Source organism: Thunnus albacares, chromosome 6 (genome assembly GCF_914725855.1).
Source record: "Thunnus albacares chromosome 6, fThuAlb1.1, whole genome shotgun sequence".
NCBI classification, from domain to species: Eukaryota; Metazoa; Chordata; class Actinopteri; order Scombriformes; family Scombridae; genus Thunnus; species Thunnus albacares.
The window spans coordinates 10,461,047-10,477,597 of record NC_058111.1 but is presented as its reverse complement, the minus strand read 5'-3'; the positions used below and the strand labels follow the sequence as shown (position 1 = coordinate 10,477,597).

Sequence of the window (16,551 nt, the reverse complement as noted above, 5' to 3'; positions counted from 1 at the left end):
CTAACATAGCGCTCATGAATGCGCTCGGCACTGAGCTTTTTTCGGCTCATACCGTCTGCGGCTAAACAAAGCCTCCTGTCTGCTTCTCTGACAGAGAGAAGAGAGGCAGGGGCACCAGCACAGCCAGGGCTTACTGTATTACACATATTTTGTGATGGGCTGGATGAAGCAGGCTGAGCCATGATCAGGATAGGGTGGAGGATAGTGCTCTTTGGAAAATGTAATTTGTTTTTTATTAAAACATTTTCAACAAATGTAGTGTGATCAGCATTTTTAGCATGATGCGCACAAACACACACAGAACATGAACTTCAACAGGGGTAGGAGGGGGCGGTGAACTCCGCTGGCACATCCAGGATGTGTGGCCCACACCGATGTGATGCTCCCTCCCTCGAGCATAACTCAGTTTCAGCGGAGGTCTGTCTGCACTCCTCACTGCAGCATGGGCCGGGGCTGCAGTGACTCCGTCGAGGTGGCGTTGGAGGTGGCTGAAGCAGTGGAGGCTGCTGGTGCTCTAGCCTGCCTGGGCACTCTCCTCCTTGCCGTCACGTTGCGGTGTCGCATATTGTTTCCTCTCTGATTCGAAGAAGGGGCGAGTGGCAGATGATGGCTCAACTGTGCCTTCTCTTCTTTGAGCCTATTGAAGCACTGAGTGACAGAGGAGAAGAATCCAAAAAGACCGTCCGGCATTACGGTGGCTCCCAGGAGGTCCTCTCTGTCCCTCCTCTGTAGGGCGGCGAGTCCCAACCACACATGATGTGAGCCTACTGTGGCAAGTGACATCACCCATCCTGCGGCAGACTCAACACCTAGAATGAGGTTGTTAACCTGACTGATGGTGTGACCCAGAAATTCAGCCCAGCAACACGCAAATCATCAGATGTTTATGCAGCTAATGGACACTGTCATCATTACTTTGTGTCCTGGTCAACAAATGCACCCATAATCACCACACTGGATTCATCCAGCTCCAATGGGGTCAACCACTGCTAGTGCCTGGTCTATGAATAACTCCCCTGTGCCACAGCAGTCCATGCCACCTGTGGCCCAATGAATGATACCTGCAACTATGTCAATGTCTCAGCAGCTAATGCAACCACCCACTGACATTGAAGGTGAACTGGCTTGCGAAACCAGAGCATTGCTCACACATAGCAAAAATTGAATTACCATGCAGTATATGTATAAAACAAATTTGTTATTAGTTTTATAGAGGGTTACACACCCATTCTACGATAATCCTGTTCTCACTTCTCTACTGTATATTACTTGATAATGTTTATAGTATATAGTTTACTGTCACTTGTACATTGTTGTGTCATCTTTGGGGTCACTTTTTTTAATATAGCAGATTCAAGGTGATGATGACAGTAATTTGTAGCCATTTGCACAATGAAACTAATAAGGGAATGGACAATTCAGCCTGTGAGACAAAACAGGTATCTAGTTAAGTTCTTGTCAAATAGCTTGAAGCTGGCCTGTGCAATAAACACTGCCTTTCAAAAACCACCAGTTTTCCAGACCCCATCCCAGAAATAAAGTTCTTATAAAGTAATGCTAACACGTGGCTTTAAGACCTCAAACAAATATGCAAACAAATCCTGCAAATGTTCCACAAAGTAAAATCCTAATATAAGGGTAATAAAGCCTAAATTATGTACTGTATATACATTAATGAAGCAAATGCAGGAAGCGCTTTTGCATGTTTTCCATAAAGACTGAAGTAGAAGATTGAAAAACAACCATATAAGCAAAAGATTTAAGTGAAAAAAGGATCAAACTGAATATGACTTTATATACTATAGATGATATGGATCAATCAAGAGATGCCTTGATCAGTGCTAACACAGACTTCACAATTCTTAGTATTGGCCATATTTCAAGGATTAGAGCCGGTGAAAATCCTTTCGACCTCAGGCAACTTCTTCCAGTTAGACACAGCAAATGGGGAGTTCCACTTTATGTCTCTGGTTCAGAAAAATATTTTGCCAAATGTGGGAATTTAGATGATAAGCACAAGCACACAACTTAAACCACCCTAAATTTGATGAATTTTGAATTTAAAGGTTTTGAATTATGAATGAACCTCGACGTCCTTAAGTCATCAGTTCTTTTTACCACGATTACTTTTTTAAAAGTTTGAGGAAAATTTGCGAACACCTACAGCAACATACAGTTTATTGACATAGACATAGTAACAGACAATAAGTAATGCTGGTAAATACAGTATGCATTTGGTATACTGAAAAGCAGCCAAAAAAACAAAGTTTATGATATACAGCATGTTTGCTTCATAATACATTCCATCAAGTGGTGCAGTGAAGTTGTGAGAATTTGCATGTTTTTCCTTGGCTGTGTGTGGGTTTCCTCTCACAGTCAAAAGACATGCAGGTTTGGTTAAATAGAAAGTCTAAATTGCTAGCATTTGAACATGTGAGTGTGACTGTGTTTGTCAATAGATTGCAGACCTGTCAGGGATGGAGACTGCTTCTCACCCAATGTTTGTTGGGATAAGTTTCTGTCCATTACAACCCTGAACAGGATTTGCAGTTCAGTAAATACATGGCCATCATTTTATCATAACACTTAGACTATTAAAGGATTCATCTTCTATAATAAAGTATTAACAATGAAAATTCATGAGGATCCACAGAGATGTATCAACTGTTTCTGAAAATCCCAAAGATCTTACATCTAATTTCTTTTGTCCTAAGACAGTACATAAATGGATTTACAAGACATGGACCAAGGATTTTCCCGATCATTAAGCCATGGCGAGCCTCAAGAGTTAATACCACACCCATCCTGGTCAAAACAATGAGAATAAATACTGGACAGTAATAACACGTTACTACAACCAAGTGACTCAAACAAGTGCTGCCCATTTTCCTTTTGTTATTATTTGATGATAATTTGACAAAAAATATGATCAAAATGTATGACAGGCAAATAAATGCAAAAGTGAAAAATATAAGAAAAAACATTATGATGGTAACCAGATTGAAGTAGGGTGTGGGATCAACACATGTAGTTCGCATTATGGCAGCATATTCACAGAAACTGTACTTCAGCTTTGAGTAGCAGTGAGGGAGAGGTAGCAGAGTTGCTGATATACCGGACATAATACCACAGGCAACAATCCACAGGATATATGTAAGGACAAGAGTGCGCACATTTGTTAAATAACTGTGGTACTTAAATGGACAACTAATAGCAATCAGTCGATCAAATGCCATAATCGATAAAGCAAACATCTCCATTATCCCTCCCACATGGAAAGCAAACATTTCAATGAAGCATGGCACATAGGATATGGTTTTAACACCAGCAACTAGAACTCCAATCATTGTTGGACTGCTACTGGAGGTGTACAGTATATCAACAACAGCAAGGTTGCAAATCAGAAGATACATTGGTTTGTGTAATCGCTTGTCATTTATGATGAAGAGGATGTTCATTATATTGGCTAATATAGCAAGAACATAGGTAATTAATATAACCACACCAACCACAAAAGGCTTTTTAGTTTTGTCAAAACCACCTATGATAAATTCTGTTACTTTGATTGAAGCATTCTGTAAAGACATATTCAACAAAATATCAAGATGACAAAATAGCAAAAATGATGAAAATACTCTTCTTTAAGCAAAAGATCATTCAATATATATTATAAACAGCCAGTTGTAGTCAGATTTGAAAAATGTAACTCTACCTGAGCTCAATCACACAGCTTTCTCTAAAACCAAGAATCGAGTTTACCAAAAAGCTTCTAGGATTTAAGGTTTTAAGGCTCAACTGAACAGTAGGTTTTCATTGGACAGTCCCATTGTCCAATCACGCTGGATACTGATGTCAGCTACTAACTAGTTAGTTTATTCTTATTATCAACATCTGAAATTCTATGTCCTAGATCTGGGCTATTCAACTTCAGTAGCAAGTGGGCCAAATAGGAAAATCACAGGGGTCCGTGGGCCACACAGAATACTTTGTCAATCAATGGCTACAAATAATTTACAGTATAATGTTAATAGATATATTAGTACGTGGAATAAACTAGTCATGTGTATCCCTTTTCTTTCACTTTAATTGTATCATTACAATCAATTCCAGACAGCAGCGAGTCCATACAAAAAGTTGGAAAGTTATGGTTACAAGGCTTGAAACAGAAGTGCAAAAAGTAACATCTAAAAACCCAAGGAGACATGAGGTGTTTTTCTGACAGGTCCATATCCACAAATGTAGAAAACAAGATGAATGTAGTAAAACAGTATCCATCAGACTAACAGTAAGTAGGCCTGTTTGTAATATCCTCAACAACACTTCCAAGCATACAGGAGCTTTTAAAACAGGTCCATATCCATAAATGCTAAATGCAAGATGAACATAATAAAACAGTAGCCATCATACTAATAATAAATGGGCCTGTTCATGATACTATCAAAAACAATTCCAAGCAGACATATGGTGCTTATAGCAGGTCCATATCCATATTTGTTAAGGATGAAAACAGTAAAACAGTATCCAGACTAACAATAAGTAGGCCTGTCTGAATCATCATAAAACAGATCTGTAGTCTTTGCATTTTCACTAAAAGAGCATTACATGCCTCAATCAGGTGATTTACTACTACACAACTACCATACAAATCAGACTTCTATCATTTTGAGCCTGTTTGAGTCAGTGAGAGAAATTACACTGCCTTGATTTTGCTATTTCAACATAGTTTGGGTCATAAGCAGTAAGGGCAATCCTGAGACACTCATGTAACTTCTCATTGGTCATCGAACAACGTGCCCTTGTTTTGATGGCATTCATATGAAAAAAGCTAGACTCACAAGTATAAGTGGATCCAAACATTGTCAGTATTAGCAAGGCCACTTTTCTTATTGTGGGGTACTGATATTGGCTAACATGCTTAGACCAAAAGACCCCATTCCAGAAATAAAGTTCTTATAAAGTAATGCTAACATGTGGCTTTAAGACCTCAAACAAATATGCAAACAAATCCTGCAAATGTTCCACAAAGTAAAATCCTAATATAAGGATAATAAAGCCTAAATTATGTACTGTATATACATTAATGAAGCAAATGCAGGAAGCGCTTTTGCATGTTTTCCATAAAGACTGAAGTAGAAGATTGAAAAACAACCATATAAGCAAAAGGTTTAAGTGAAAAAAGGATCAAAGTGAATATGACTTTATATACTATAGATGATATAGATCAATCAAGAGATGCCTTGATCAGTGCTAACACAGACTTCACAATTCTTAGTATTGGCCATATTTCAAGGATTAGAGCCGGTGAAAATCCTTTCGACCTCAGGCAACTTCTTCCAGTTAGACACAGCAAATGGGGAGTTCCACTTTATGTCTCTGGTTCAGAAAAATATTTTGCCAAATGTGGGAATTTAGATGATAAGCACAAGCACACAACTTAAACCACCCTAAATTTGATGAATTTTGAATTTAAAGGTTTTGAATTATGAATGAACCTCGACGTCCTTAAGTCATCAGTTCTTTTTACCACGATTACTTTTTTAAAAGTTTGAGGAAAATTTGCGAACACCTACAGCAACATACAGTTTATTGACATAGACATAGTAACAGACAATAAGTAATGCTGGTAAATACAGTATGCATTTGGTATACTGAAAAGCAGCCAAAAAAACAAAGTTTATGATATACAGCATGTTTGCTTCATAATACATTCCATCAAGTGGTGCAGTGAAGTTGTGAGAATTTGCATGTTTTTCCTTGGCTGTGTGTGGGTTTCCTCTCACAGTCAAAAGACATGCAGGTTTGGTTAAATAGAAAGTCTAAATTGCTAGCATTTGAACATGTGAGTGTGACTGTGTTTGTCAATAGATTGCAGACCTGTCAGGGATGGAGACTGCTTCTCACCCAATGTTTGTTGGGATAAGTTTCTGTCCATTACAACCCTGAACAGGATTTGCAGTTCAGTAAATACATGGCCATCATTTTATCATAACACTTAGACTATTAAAGGATTCATCTTCTATAATAAAGTATTAACAATGAAAATTCATGAGGATCCACAGAGATGTATCAACTGTTTCTGAAAATCCCAAAGATCTTACATCTAATTTCTTTTGTCCTAAGACAGTACATAAATGGATTTACAAGACATGGACCAAGGATTTTCCCGATCATTAAGCCATGGCGAGCCTCAAGAGTTAATACCACACCCATCCTGGTCAAAACAATGAGAATAAATACTGGACAGTAATAACACGTTACTACAACCAAGTGACTCAAACAAGTGCTGCCCATTTTCCTTTTGTTATTATTTGATGATAATTTGACAAAAAATATGATCAAAATGTATGACAGGCAAATAAATGCAAAAGTGAAAAATATAAGAAAAAACATTATGATGGTAACCAGATTGAAGTAGGGTGTGGGATCAACACATGTAGTTCGCATTATGGCAGCATATTCACAGAAACTGTACTTCAGCTTTGAGTAGCAGTGAGGGAGAGGTAGCAGAGTTGCTGATATACCGGACATAATACCACAGGCAACAATCCACAGGATATATGTAAGGACAAGAGTGCGCACATTTGTTAAATAACTGTGGTACTTAAATGGACAACTAATAGCAATCAGTCGATCAAATGCCATAATCGATAAAGCAAACATCTCCATTATCCCTCCCAAGTGGAAAGCAAACATTCCAATGAAGCATGGCACATAGGATATGGTTTTAACACCAGCAACTAGAACTCCAATCATTGTTGGACTGGCACTGGAGGTGTACAGTATATCAACAACAGCAAGGTTGCAAATCAGAAGATACATTGGTTTGTGTAATTGCTTGTCATTTATGATGAAGAGGATGTTCATTATATTGGCTAATATAGCAAGAACATAGGTAATTAATATAACCACACCAACCACAAAAGGCTTTTCAGTTTTGTCAAAACCACTTATAATAAATTCTGTTACTTTGATTGAAGCATTCTGTAAAGGCATATTCAACAAAATATCAAGATGACAAAATAGCAAAAATGATGAAAATACTCTTCTTTAAGCAAAAGATCATTCAATATATATTATAAACAGCCAGTTGTAGTCAGATTTGAAAAATGTAACTCCACCTGAGCTCAATCACACAGCTCTCTCTAAAACCAAGAATCGAGTTTACCAAACAGCTTCTAGGATTTAAGGTTTTAAGGCTCAATTGAACAGTAGGTTTTCATTGGACAGTCCCATTGTCCAATCACGCTGGATACTGATGTCAGCTACTAACTAGTTAGTTTATTTTTATTATCAACATCTGAAATTCTATATCCTGGATCTGGGCTATTCAACTTCAATAGCAAGTGGGCCAAATAGGAAAATCACAGGGGTCCGTGGGCCACACAGAATACTTTGTCAATCAATGGCTACAAATAATTTACAGTATAATGTTAATAGATATATTAGTACGTGGAATAAACTAGTCATGTGCATCCCTTTTCTTTCACTTTAATTGTATCATTACAATCAATTCCAGACAGCAGCGAGTCCATACAAAAAGTTGGAAAGTTATGGTTACAAGGCTTGAAACAGAAGTGCAAAAAGTAACATCTAAAAACCCAAGGAGACATGAGGTGTTTTTCTGACAGGTCCATATCCACAAATGTAGAAAACAAGATGAATGTAGTAAAACAGTACGTAGGCCTGTTTGTAATATCCTCAACAACACTTCCAAGCATACAGGAGCTTTTAAAACAGGTCCATACCCATAAATGCTAAATGCAAGATGAACATAATAAAACAGTAGCCATCATACTTCATGATACTATCAAAAACAATTCCAAGCAGACATATGGTGCTTACAGCAGGTCCATATCCATATTTGTCAAGGGTGAAAACAGTAAAACAGTATCCAGACTAACAATAAGTAGGCCTGTTTGAATCATCATAAAACAGATCTGTAGTCTTTGCATTTTCACTAAAAGAGCATTACATGCCTCAATCAGGTGATTTACTACTACACAACTACCATACAAATCAGACTTCTATCATTTTGAGCCTGTTTGAGTCAGTGAGAGAAATTACACTGCCTGTATTTTGCTATTTCAACATAGTTTGGGTCATAAGTTACACTCATGTAACTTCTCATTGGTCATCGAACAACGTGCCCTTGTTTTGATGGCATTCATATGAAAAAAGCTCGACTCACAAGTCTAGAAATGCACCCTCTGACTGCAAGTGCTGTTTTAAAGCAAAGGAGGACCGCACATCAACCAATTCCATCTGAAAGATACTCTCAATACCTCAATACCTCAATGGGAATGCTGAAGCCTTGTAATCTCTCATTAAAGTTCTCAGTCAATTTTGTCATGAGGTCTGTCATGGTGGGCGTTATGTGTGCCCCAGGTGCGGTGCTCATGAATGCATGGAGTTCTGGGAAGTGCAGCAATTTTTTTACCATTAGGTCTGTTGTGAAAATCGTTAGCTTTGTCTTGATGGCACAAAGCCTCTCAACCAAATCAGCAATAGATTTTTCCTGCCCCTGCACTTCCAGATTCAAAGTTTTCAAGTGTCCAAAAATGTCACACAAAAAGTAGACTTCTGCCATAAACTGTTCATCCAACATGCGCTTCAAGAGGTTTGTTGCCCGTTTGTGTTTACACGTGCGAAGGAAAGACACAATCTCCTGGCGGAGTTGACAGAAATGGTCCAGAACCTTTCCTTTGCTGAGCCATCTGACGTCATTATGTACAAGTAAGTCAGTGTGTTCGGCAAAGGTGTCAGCAAGTAGCTGACGGAAAAAGCGATGTTGCAGGCTGGAGGTTGATCGACTAAAATTCACAATGTTCATAACAGTGTCCATGGTGTTTTTCAGATCACCACTGAGCTTTGCACACAGCAAAGACTGATGCATGATACAGTGTAAAAACTGTATATGTCGGGCTATAGCTGATAGCCTCACCACCAGCCCTTGCACTCTACCAATCATAGCCGGAGCACCATCAGTAACCAACAGGCAAACTTTTTGTGAATCCAGTTCACGCTCATAAAAAAACAAGACATTCTTTTGAAAAAACACTTCACCTGTAGTGTTTCCCTCCAACAGAATAAGCCCCAGAAGTTCTTCCCAAAAGCACACTCCGGCAACAAACCTGACATAGATGCTTAGCTGGGCGATATCGGTCCAATCAGTTAAATCGTCGACAGCGATAGACATAACCTCTGCTTTTTGAAGGTTTCCAAAAGCTTCCTTGTGACATCCTTTGAAGAGTTCATGTGTCCGAGAGAGGCACTTTTTTAATGGTTGAAGTGACACTTTCCTTAACTTTTTCATCAACAACCATTTCATCAATGACAGCAAGCATGCGATTTCTGATGGTTTCCACCTCGGTAAAAGGCCTCTTCTGTCTGGTTAGTGTCCAGGCTACACGCAGGGATGCTATCATGGCTCTCTCTTGTTCTGTGCAAAAGCTACCAAGGGCCAATTTACTCCCTTGAAAAGATGCCAGCAGTCCTTGTACTTTTCTTCTCCGTTCCTCCGAGCCCTCTGCAAAACTGGCAGAAAACGAGCCATGATTTGACTTGTAGTGCCTCTTCACGTTATATTCTTTTATCACAGCAATGCATTCGTTGCACAATAAACACACCGGTTTATTACTTGCTGTGGCTGGCAAAGTGAATTAATACTTGTCAGTCCATTCGCTTTGGAATTGACGATTTTCACAATCAACTTTACGTCTCTTTAGCTTCGACAGAGACATTTTGAAGCTTGCTGTTGGCTAACGTGAGTTTCTCTGTAGCCCGCCAGCCCAGGGCGCAACTTGACCAAGTGAGCAAATGGCAGGTATGGAGCGGGTGTGATACTTCTTCTTTTTTCCATTTTATGGTGGTTGGCAACCAGCGTTAAGGCGCATTACCGCCACCCATTATGTTGGAGTATGAACCACAGTTATTTGTCCCGTTGAACAAACAAACACAAGAAAATAAAAATATTTTTACCATGCCAGCCTGATTTGCAGGCACCCTCTTGCTGGCCATAGAAAAAATCAAAAGGGCCATATCCGGCCCACGGACTGCTAGTCGAATAGGCCTGTCATTTAATTGCAAAGTAGGGCTGAACGATATCACCTAAAATCAATATCATGATTAACTGTCACATTTACCTCAGTCATGATTAATCAAACTATACCTTATTAAATACACTTGTTCACAATATTCTCTGTCCTCACAGTGGAACTCTTAGTTGTTTGTAATGAAAAATAAACAGAAAACCCTAGATTATGACAGGATTATGATTATATTTACAGATGGGTGATAATAGGGATGTGCCCGAACGCAAATACATTATTCTGCAAAGCACAAACAGTGGGGTTTTTTTTACGAATATTTGTTTCATACAAATATTTTAAAAATTATTTGCTTTCGGGAAGAAAAACAAAACATGTCAAATACCAGCACGCAGGTCAGTTACATCGCTATGTCAGTCTCTCTCCTCTGCTACGTCTATCAGCGGGTCTCAACGAGGGGATTCACATCCACCTGCTACATGATGCACATTTCCTAATTTGGACATTGCTCCTGGAGTTGGAGGTGTTCCCCAGAGATAAAGCTGAGCTACTGACACATGTGAAGTGCTCCCGACACATGTGAAGTGCTCCCAAGGGACTCTACATAACCTGTTGTGCCCCTTCTACTTTCCACAAAGTTAGGTTGCAAAAAATAGGCAATGAATGAAAGGTGCAAAGTGAGAATCGCCTTTGAAGTTTTTCTCTACACGTTACATGATGTGCTGTCTCTGTGTTATGGGTAGAGGTCTGTCTGCAATGAGGCAATGAGTAAAGTTTTAGCTCAGTAGTCAGCGCAGTCATCTACGATCTGGGAAACTCCAGTTCGAGACCTGGTGTGGGGACCTCCTTTGTAAGGTGGTTCATTCATTAACAATTATTGTAACACTTTAATTTTCTAAAATTAAAAGCTCTTTCCACTTTTATTAAAATAAAAATACAAATACAAATAATTTTGCTGTCTCAACAAATATAGATACAAATAAAATACTGTGTTTTAGTAAGGTGTTGGGCCACTACGTGCCACCAGAACAGCTTCAATGCGCCCTAGCATTGATTCTACAAGTCTCTGGAACTCTTCAGCAGGGATGGACCATTCTCCCAAAAGATCAGAAGTAACTCAAGAAGTAATTGAAGGATCAGAGACAGGTGTGCAGGAGTCAGGCTACCAGCTGCCATCCATCATGATTAGCCCTGCTATAAATACCCGGTTCAGATTCCTCCACTTTGCCAGATTGTAGACTCTGTTTACTGAAAAACTTCAGCCCCAGCCCCAGCCCCAGCCCCAGCCCCAATCCCAATCCCAATCCCAATCCCAATCCCAATCCCAATCTCCAGTCCTCCTGCCTCGTTGGTCTCCTTCCTTGGTTCAGCTCAGCTCCCTGCTTTCTGGAACCTGCTCTGCCTGGCTCCCCTCTGCATTCCCCTACCCTGATTGGTCCCCAGTTCTTGCCCTAAACTCTGCCCCAGGTTTCCAGCTACCTACCCAAGCCCCCACCCCAGTCCCCCGGCTACCAGCCCTGCAGTAAACTGCTATGCAACTATTCACTGCCTCTTGTCTCTGTGTGCTGCACTTGGCTTCACTAGCCAAGCCTTCACAAGTTCATGGCTAACATCCAGCATACCTGCCTGCCTGTCTTGAGCACAACCTCTTTCTCTGTCTCTCCTGCACACTTGCATTACATTCTCACACAAGAAGCTTAGTTTTGTCCTACATTGTGTTGAATGAAGCCAAAGTGTTCCCATATGACTGACAAAACATCTTTTTTTCTGTGCCAGCTTGTTCTCATCTGCACCTCTCCCCAGCTGCATTTCTCTTGACTTGAGTCTGAGTTTTGTCTTCACTGGACACATTAGGTTAAATACATTGCTTTGAACTGCAGGTGGACATTCTGTATGAAGGAATGAATTTATTGAAAATTTCCATATGATTAAAATGAGGTTGATTAGAAGGCCATAATGTTGGTGTCAGTTACTTTTCCATTAATTACATTACTGAAAACAATGTTTTAATACCCATCACTGAAGAAAGCAAGCCAGCTGTTGCAGCTCAGAGCACATCCCCTAATAAAGAGGTCATCAATGCTCCACAGAATACAAGAAGAAAACAACAAGCAGGGCTAGGATGGGCAGAGTGTAGGAATCAGTGAAAGGCTGGCCATTCCTTGGGCTCAAGCAAGGAAGAACAAAGGCCAAAACAAGTTTAGTTGATTGTGAGCTACAGGCTTACACGGCTAAATGGTAATGTGCCTCATTTTGTTAAAGGAGACAGCTCCATTTATTTATTGTTTATTTAATAGGGACCATGCACAATACATTTATTGTACCAGGTATAGTCAAAAGCTTATTTCCATCTGTGGTCTCTGGGTGGAGACCACCAGTGATGTGCAAGTTATCGAATTAAAAGAGGACATTGCCTTTGAGGCGCTCAAAGCCCCTCACTAGTGTCATTCATGCCTGACTCAGCCGCTGATTAAAGTGAGTAATAGATAGGCTGAGTCACCCAGGGTAACTAGCCGTCACATCTATTCCCTCAAATGTTTCCATCCATCTTGGTAATAGTCTGTTGTCCTGGCCGCGATCATATAGAGAAGAAAGAGGAAAAATAAGAGCACTGTGGACTTTGCCAAGTTCAACATTTATATCCTAAAACTTGGTTATTGTCTACCACACCTTATAAAATAATTGAATACTGTCCCTTTCGATTGTAATAGTCAGCTGGAGCATGCCACAGCAACTTCTGAGAATCACTTGTCACGAAAACCTTGAACTGTTGTTCTTAAATCAGCTGCAGAGGGTGTTTTGATGTGAGTGTTTGTGTGTTTATACTGGCACATTGTTGAGTGTCAGTCACCCGCAATTTCCTATATCAGGAAGGACTGTGTTTATTGGTTATTTAACCAGCAAATTGTCTTTGCATAAACAATGCCTTTCTCTAACTTTTCTTATTTTTTAATCCTGTTTGGCATCAGGGGAGCTGGAGTCTCCCAGCACACTTTGAGCAAGAGCTCTAGGTTCTGAGTATTGACCACTGTGTCATCCAATTTTTTGTGTGATTTCTCATCCAATATGTAGCAAAAACTGATTCAAAACTAACCTCTTGTAAGCACCAGTTTATTGTCAACAACTTTGTTAAACTGACTTGCAAAGTTACATGTGCAAATAATGCACAATTAATGATGTTGTGTCAAAATGTTTTGTCCTGGAGGCAGAGTGATGTGTTTGTGCAACAATACAATTGAGCTCCAAGAGGAAGCTAATTAGTCTCTCATGTCAATAACGGTCTCAAGTGTGTGATTAAAGTGAGCATGTGTGAGTGTAGGCCTCTCTGTGTGCATCCTTGTACCTCAGTGAATTCTCCTCCCAAAACAATCTTATGTAATGTTGTTTTCCCCTGAAGGGCATATTTTCCTTTACATTTGCCAAACACTTTTTCACATAAATCTGTTAAATAAATTATTTTCACTTTTTTGTGTGTTTTGGGGAACACCAACTTTTGACAACTGACATCTTACACAACATAAACTTTGGAAACCAAAATATTATATGCTTATCTGTGTAGCCTGTAATAAAGCCTGTAAATTGCCTGGCAGCAATACATTCAATTCAATTCAGTTTTATTTATATAGCACCAAATCACAACCGAAGTTATCTCAGGGCACTTTTCACATAGAGCAGGTCCAGACTGTACTCTTTAATTTACATGCACTTGGCAGTAGCAGCAAGGAAAATGTATTGTGCATGGTCCCCTTTAACAGGTAGAAACCTTGAGCAGAACTGGGCCCCAGTGGGCGGCCATCTGCCTTGACCAGTTGGGTTGAGAGAGAAAGAGGGAGGAGGAGAGAGAGACACAAAGAAGCATACATACCATACTTGAGGCCTAAAGCCTCTCTGGCCAAAATACATTTGTTCAGAGAAGCAAGCACTGCCTGCGACTGCATGTTTATTCCACAACAAAAATAGAGTTCTTATTGTTTAAATGTTATGAAAGATTTGAATTTGAATTTTTTTTTTTTTCTTTGATTAATTTTTTTTTCCATTGATAACTGATTGTTGTCATTGACTAATTCATGTAACTTGTTATAAAACTAAATTAAGTGTGAGACATACATATATAACTTCTTTCATGGTAGGTTTACCATTTGTGTATCTGGAGCTTCAGTTCAGTACCGCTTACACCAATAATAATTTTTGCTACTACTACTATTATTATTATTATTATTATCATTATTATTATTATTATTATTATTATTATTATTATTATTATTATTATTATTATTATTATCATCACAATTATATCACTAAGACTATAACTATGCTAATACCTATGGTATAATAAGAAAAACCACAGGTAGGCATTGTCTGACAATTTAGAAAGAGAAAAGAAAAGCTAACAGGCTCCATATTTCAATTTTAACCTTGTAATCTTGAGGGTTATGCTGTAAAGACATCCACTCTGTGTAAACACACGCTATGTGCTGAGAGACCACCATTAAACACTAGGGATATTAGCTCTCTTTTTGCAGAGTCAATTTAGATACACATTGGGATTTTCTTAAATGACAGTTGTTTACTCCTACGGGCTTTATAATTCATTAGCATAATTGAATAATAGTTCTTTCCTATTAGCCATCACGAGGTGAGTGTTCCTTGCTATGAAAAGTATATACATTTTTCCATTCACAGATTTCATGTTAATTACTATGTGGTTTACACTCCATAACATAATAATAAGAATAGAATAAGAAACTTATGAGAAACAACGATACTTTTACTAATGTTTCAATTACACAATGATACACAATCAATGACTCCAGTTGGTTTACTGTCATTTTTATTCATCTTCAGAGTAAATGATGGATGTGTTTCTGCTTGATGGAAACCTACCATTAGTGTTGCCTAGAGAGACTGATTGAAGAAATGTGAGTAATCCACTGAGAATAAAAAAAGAACGGCTACCATTACTTCATCACAAGGCGTATGGTAAAACGTCACTTTAAGAGGTGAATCCACATGTGAATCAGCAGAGTATACTGTCATATTGTTTGAGAGAGGTAAGTGTAAACGGTTGAGTCCCACATACTGGCAGGCAGCTAAATCCTTCTAATGAGTTACTCACGTTTGTATTTTATTTTAATGTATAACATTGATTACTAGAAAATGGTTGATAGTGCAAAGACAATTGGTTATCAGTATAAGAAATGGCATACAAGCATTGCTATAGTTTATATGCTTGAGACAATGTTAAAATGTTTTATCTAATGTGTTTAGTGCCTCCATTTTTCTTTTAGGAAATTTCTGCTCCATCATGGCAGAAGAAAATCAGAGCACTGTGACTGAATTTATCCTTACCGGCTTCCCTGGACTTCATTCGAAGTACCAAGGCATTGTCTCAGCTGTATTGTTCTTAGTTTATTCCTTAACTATGATAGGCAATGCAACAATATTTTTTTTATTTGCAACTGACCGCAGCCTTCATAAACCAATGTATTATATCATTCTAAATCTGAGTGCATGTGACATTCTCTTTAGCACAACCACTTTACCTAAGATCATCAGTAAGTACTGGTTTCAATCAGGGACCATTTCATTCACTGCTTGCTTTGTCCAAATGTACTTTGTTCACTATCTTGGCTCAGTGAATTCCTATATTCTCTTCCTTATGGCTTTAGATAGGTATCTGGCTATCTGCCATCCTCTCAGATATCCACTTGTTCTTAAAAACTCCACTATCTGCATCATCAGTATTACTGCATGGGTTATTGCTAATGCAGCCCCTTTAATGTTAGTTATTAGGGCCTACCCTCTTCCTTACTGTGCCTCAAACATAATCAATCACTGCTACTGTGATCATATTGGTATAACAGTGCTAGCATGCACTGACAGGGCCCCTTATGGCTTTCCTGCTTTTGTGTTTGCAATGGTTGTACTACTGGGGCCTCTGGCATTCATATTGTTTTCATATTGCTCTATAATCATAGCAGTACTTAAGATAGCAAATTGGCAAGGTCGCCTAAAATCTCTGTCCACTTGTAGTACTCAGTTGATAATAATCTCACTCTATTATTCACCAAGATGTTTTGTATATTTAGCCAGCAATGTTGGCATTAAATTTAGTGCTGATATGCGAATAGTAACTATCATGCTGTATAGCCTTTGCCCCCCCATGATAAATCCACTTATATACTGCTTAAGAGCTAAAGACATGAGAGAAAGCTTGAGGAAGCACTTCAACAAAAGGACCGTTCCACAAAAAGAACAGGTCTCAGCTATTTGTAACTGATAAACCAATGCATTATTCAATGTTTTACCTTTCTTGTTATTAGTCACCTCTGTTAGTGAAGACTCTTTGTGATAAAATGTTGCCAAATCTGTCACAATGTTAACCCTGTCATTTAAAACATGTTTTAATTTAAACCAAGCCCATTCTCAAGAAGGCATCTTCTATCTGATATATAGATATTTATTCAATGGAACAGCTCTTTTCTATATTTATGTGAAACAAATA

General features: G+C 38.7%; 2 protein-coding genes across 2 annotated transcripts; one reads left to right on the top strand and one right to left on the bottom strand.

The window, feature by feature from the left end:
* Positions 1-5,345: 5,345 nt before the first annotated feature.
* On the bottom strand, positions 5,346-6,864 carry LOC122984215 (olfactory receptor 52I2-like). Its single transcript, XM_044354549.1, has one exon. It carries the CDS (start codon positions 6,862-6,864, stop codon positions 6,067-6,069), a length of 798 nt encoding a protein of 265 aa, XP_044210484.1. The 3' UTR covers positions 5,346-6,066.
* An 8,487-nt stretch (positions 6,865-15,351) lies between these two features.
* Positions 15,352-16,326, top strand: LOC122984214 (olfactory receptor 2AT4-like). The gene has a single exon (XM_044354548.1). The coding sequence runs from the start codon at positions 15,352-15,354 to the stop codon at positions 16,324-16,326; it is 975 nt and encodes a 324-aa protein (XP_044210483.1).
* Positions 16,327-16,551: the final 225 nt, after the last annotated feature.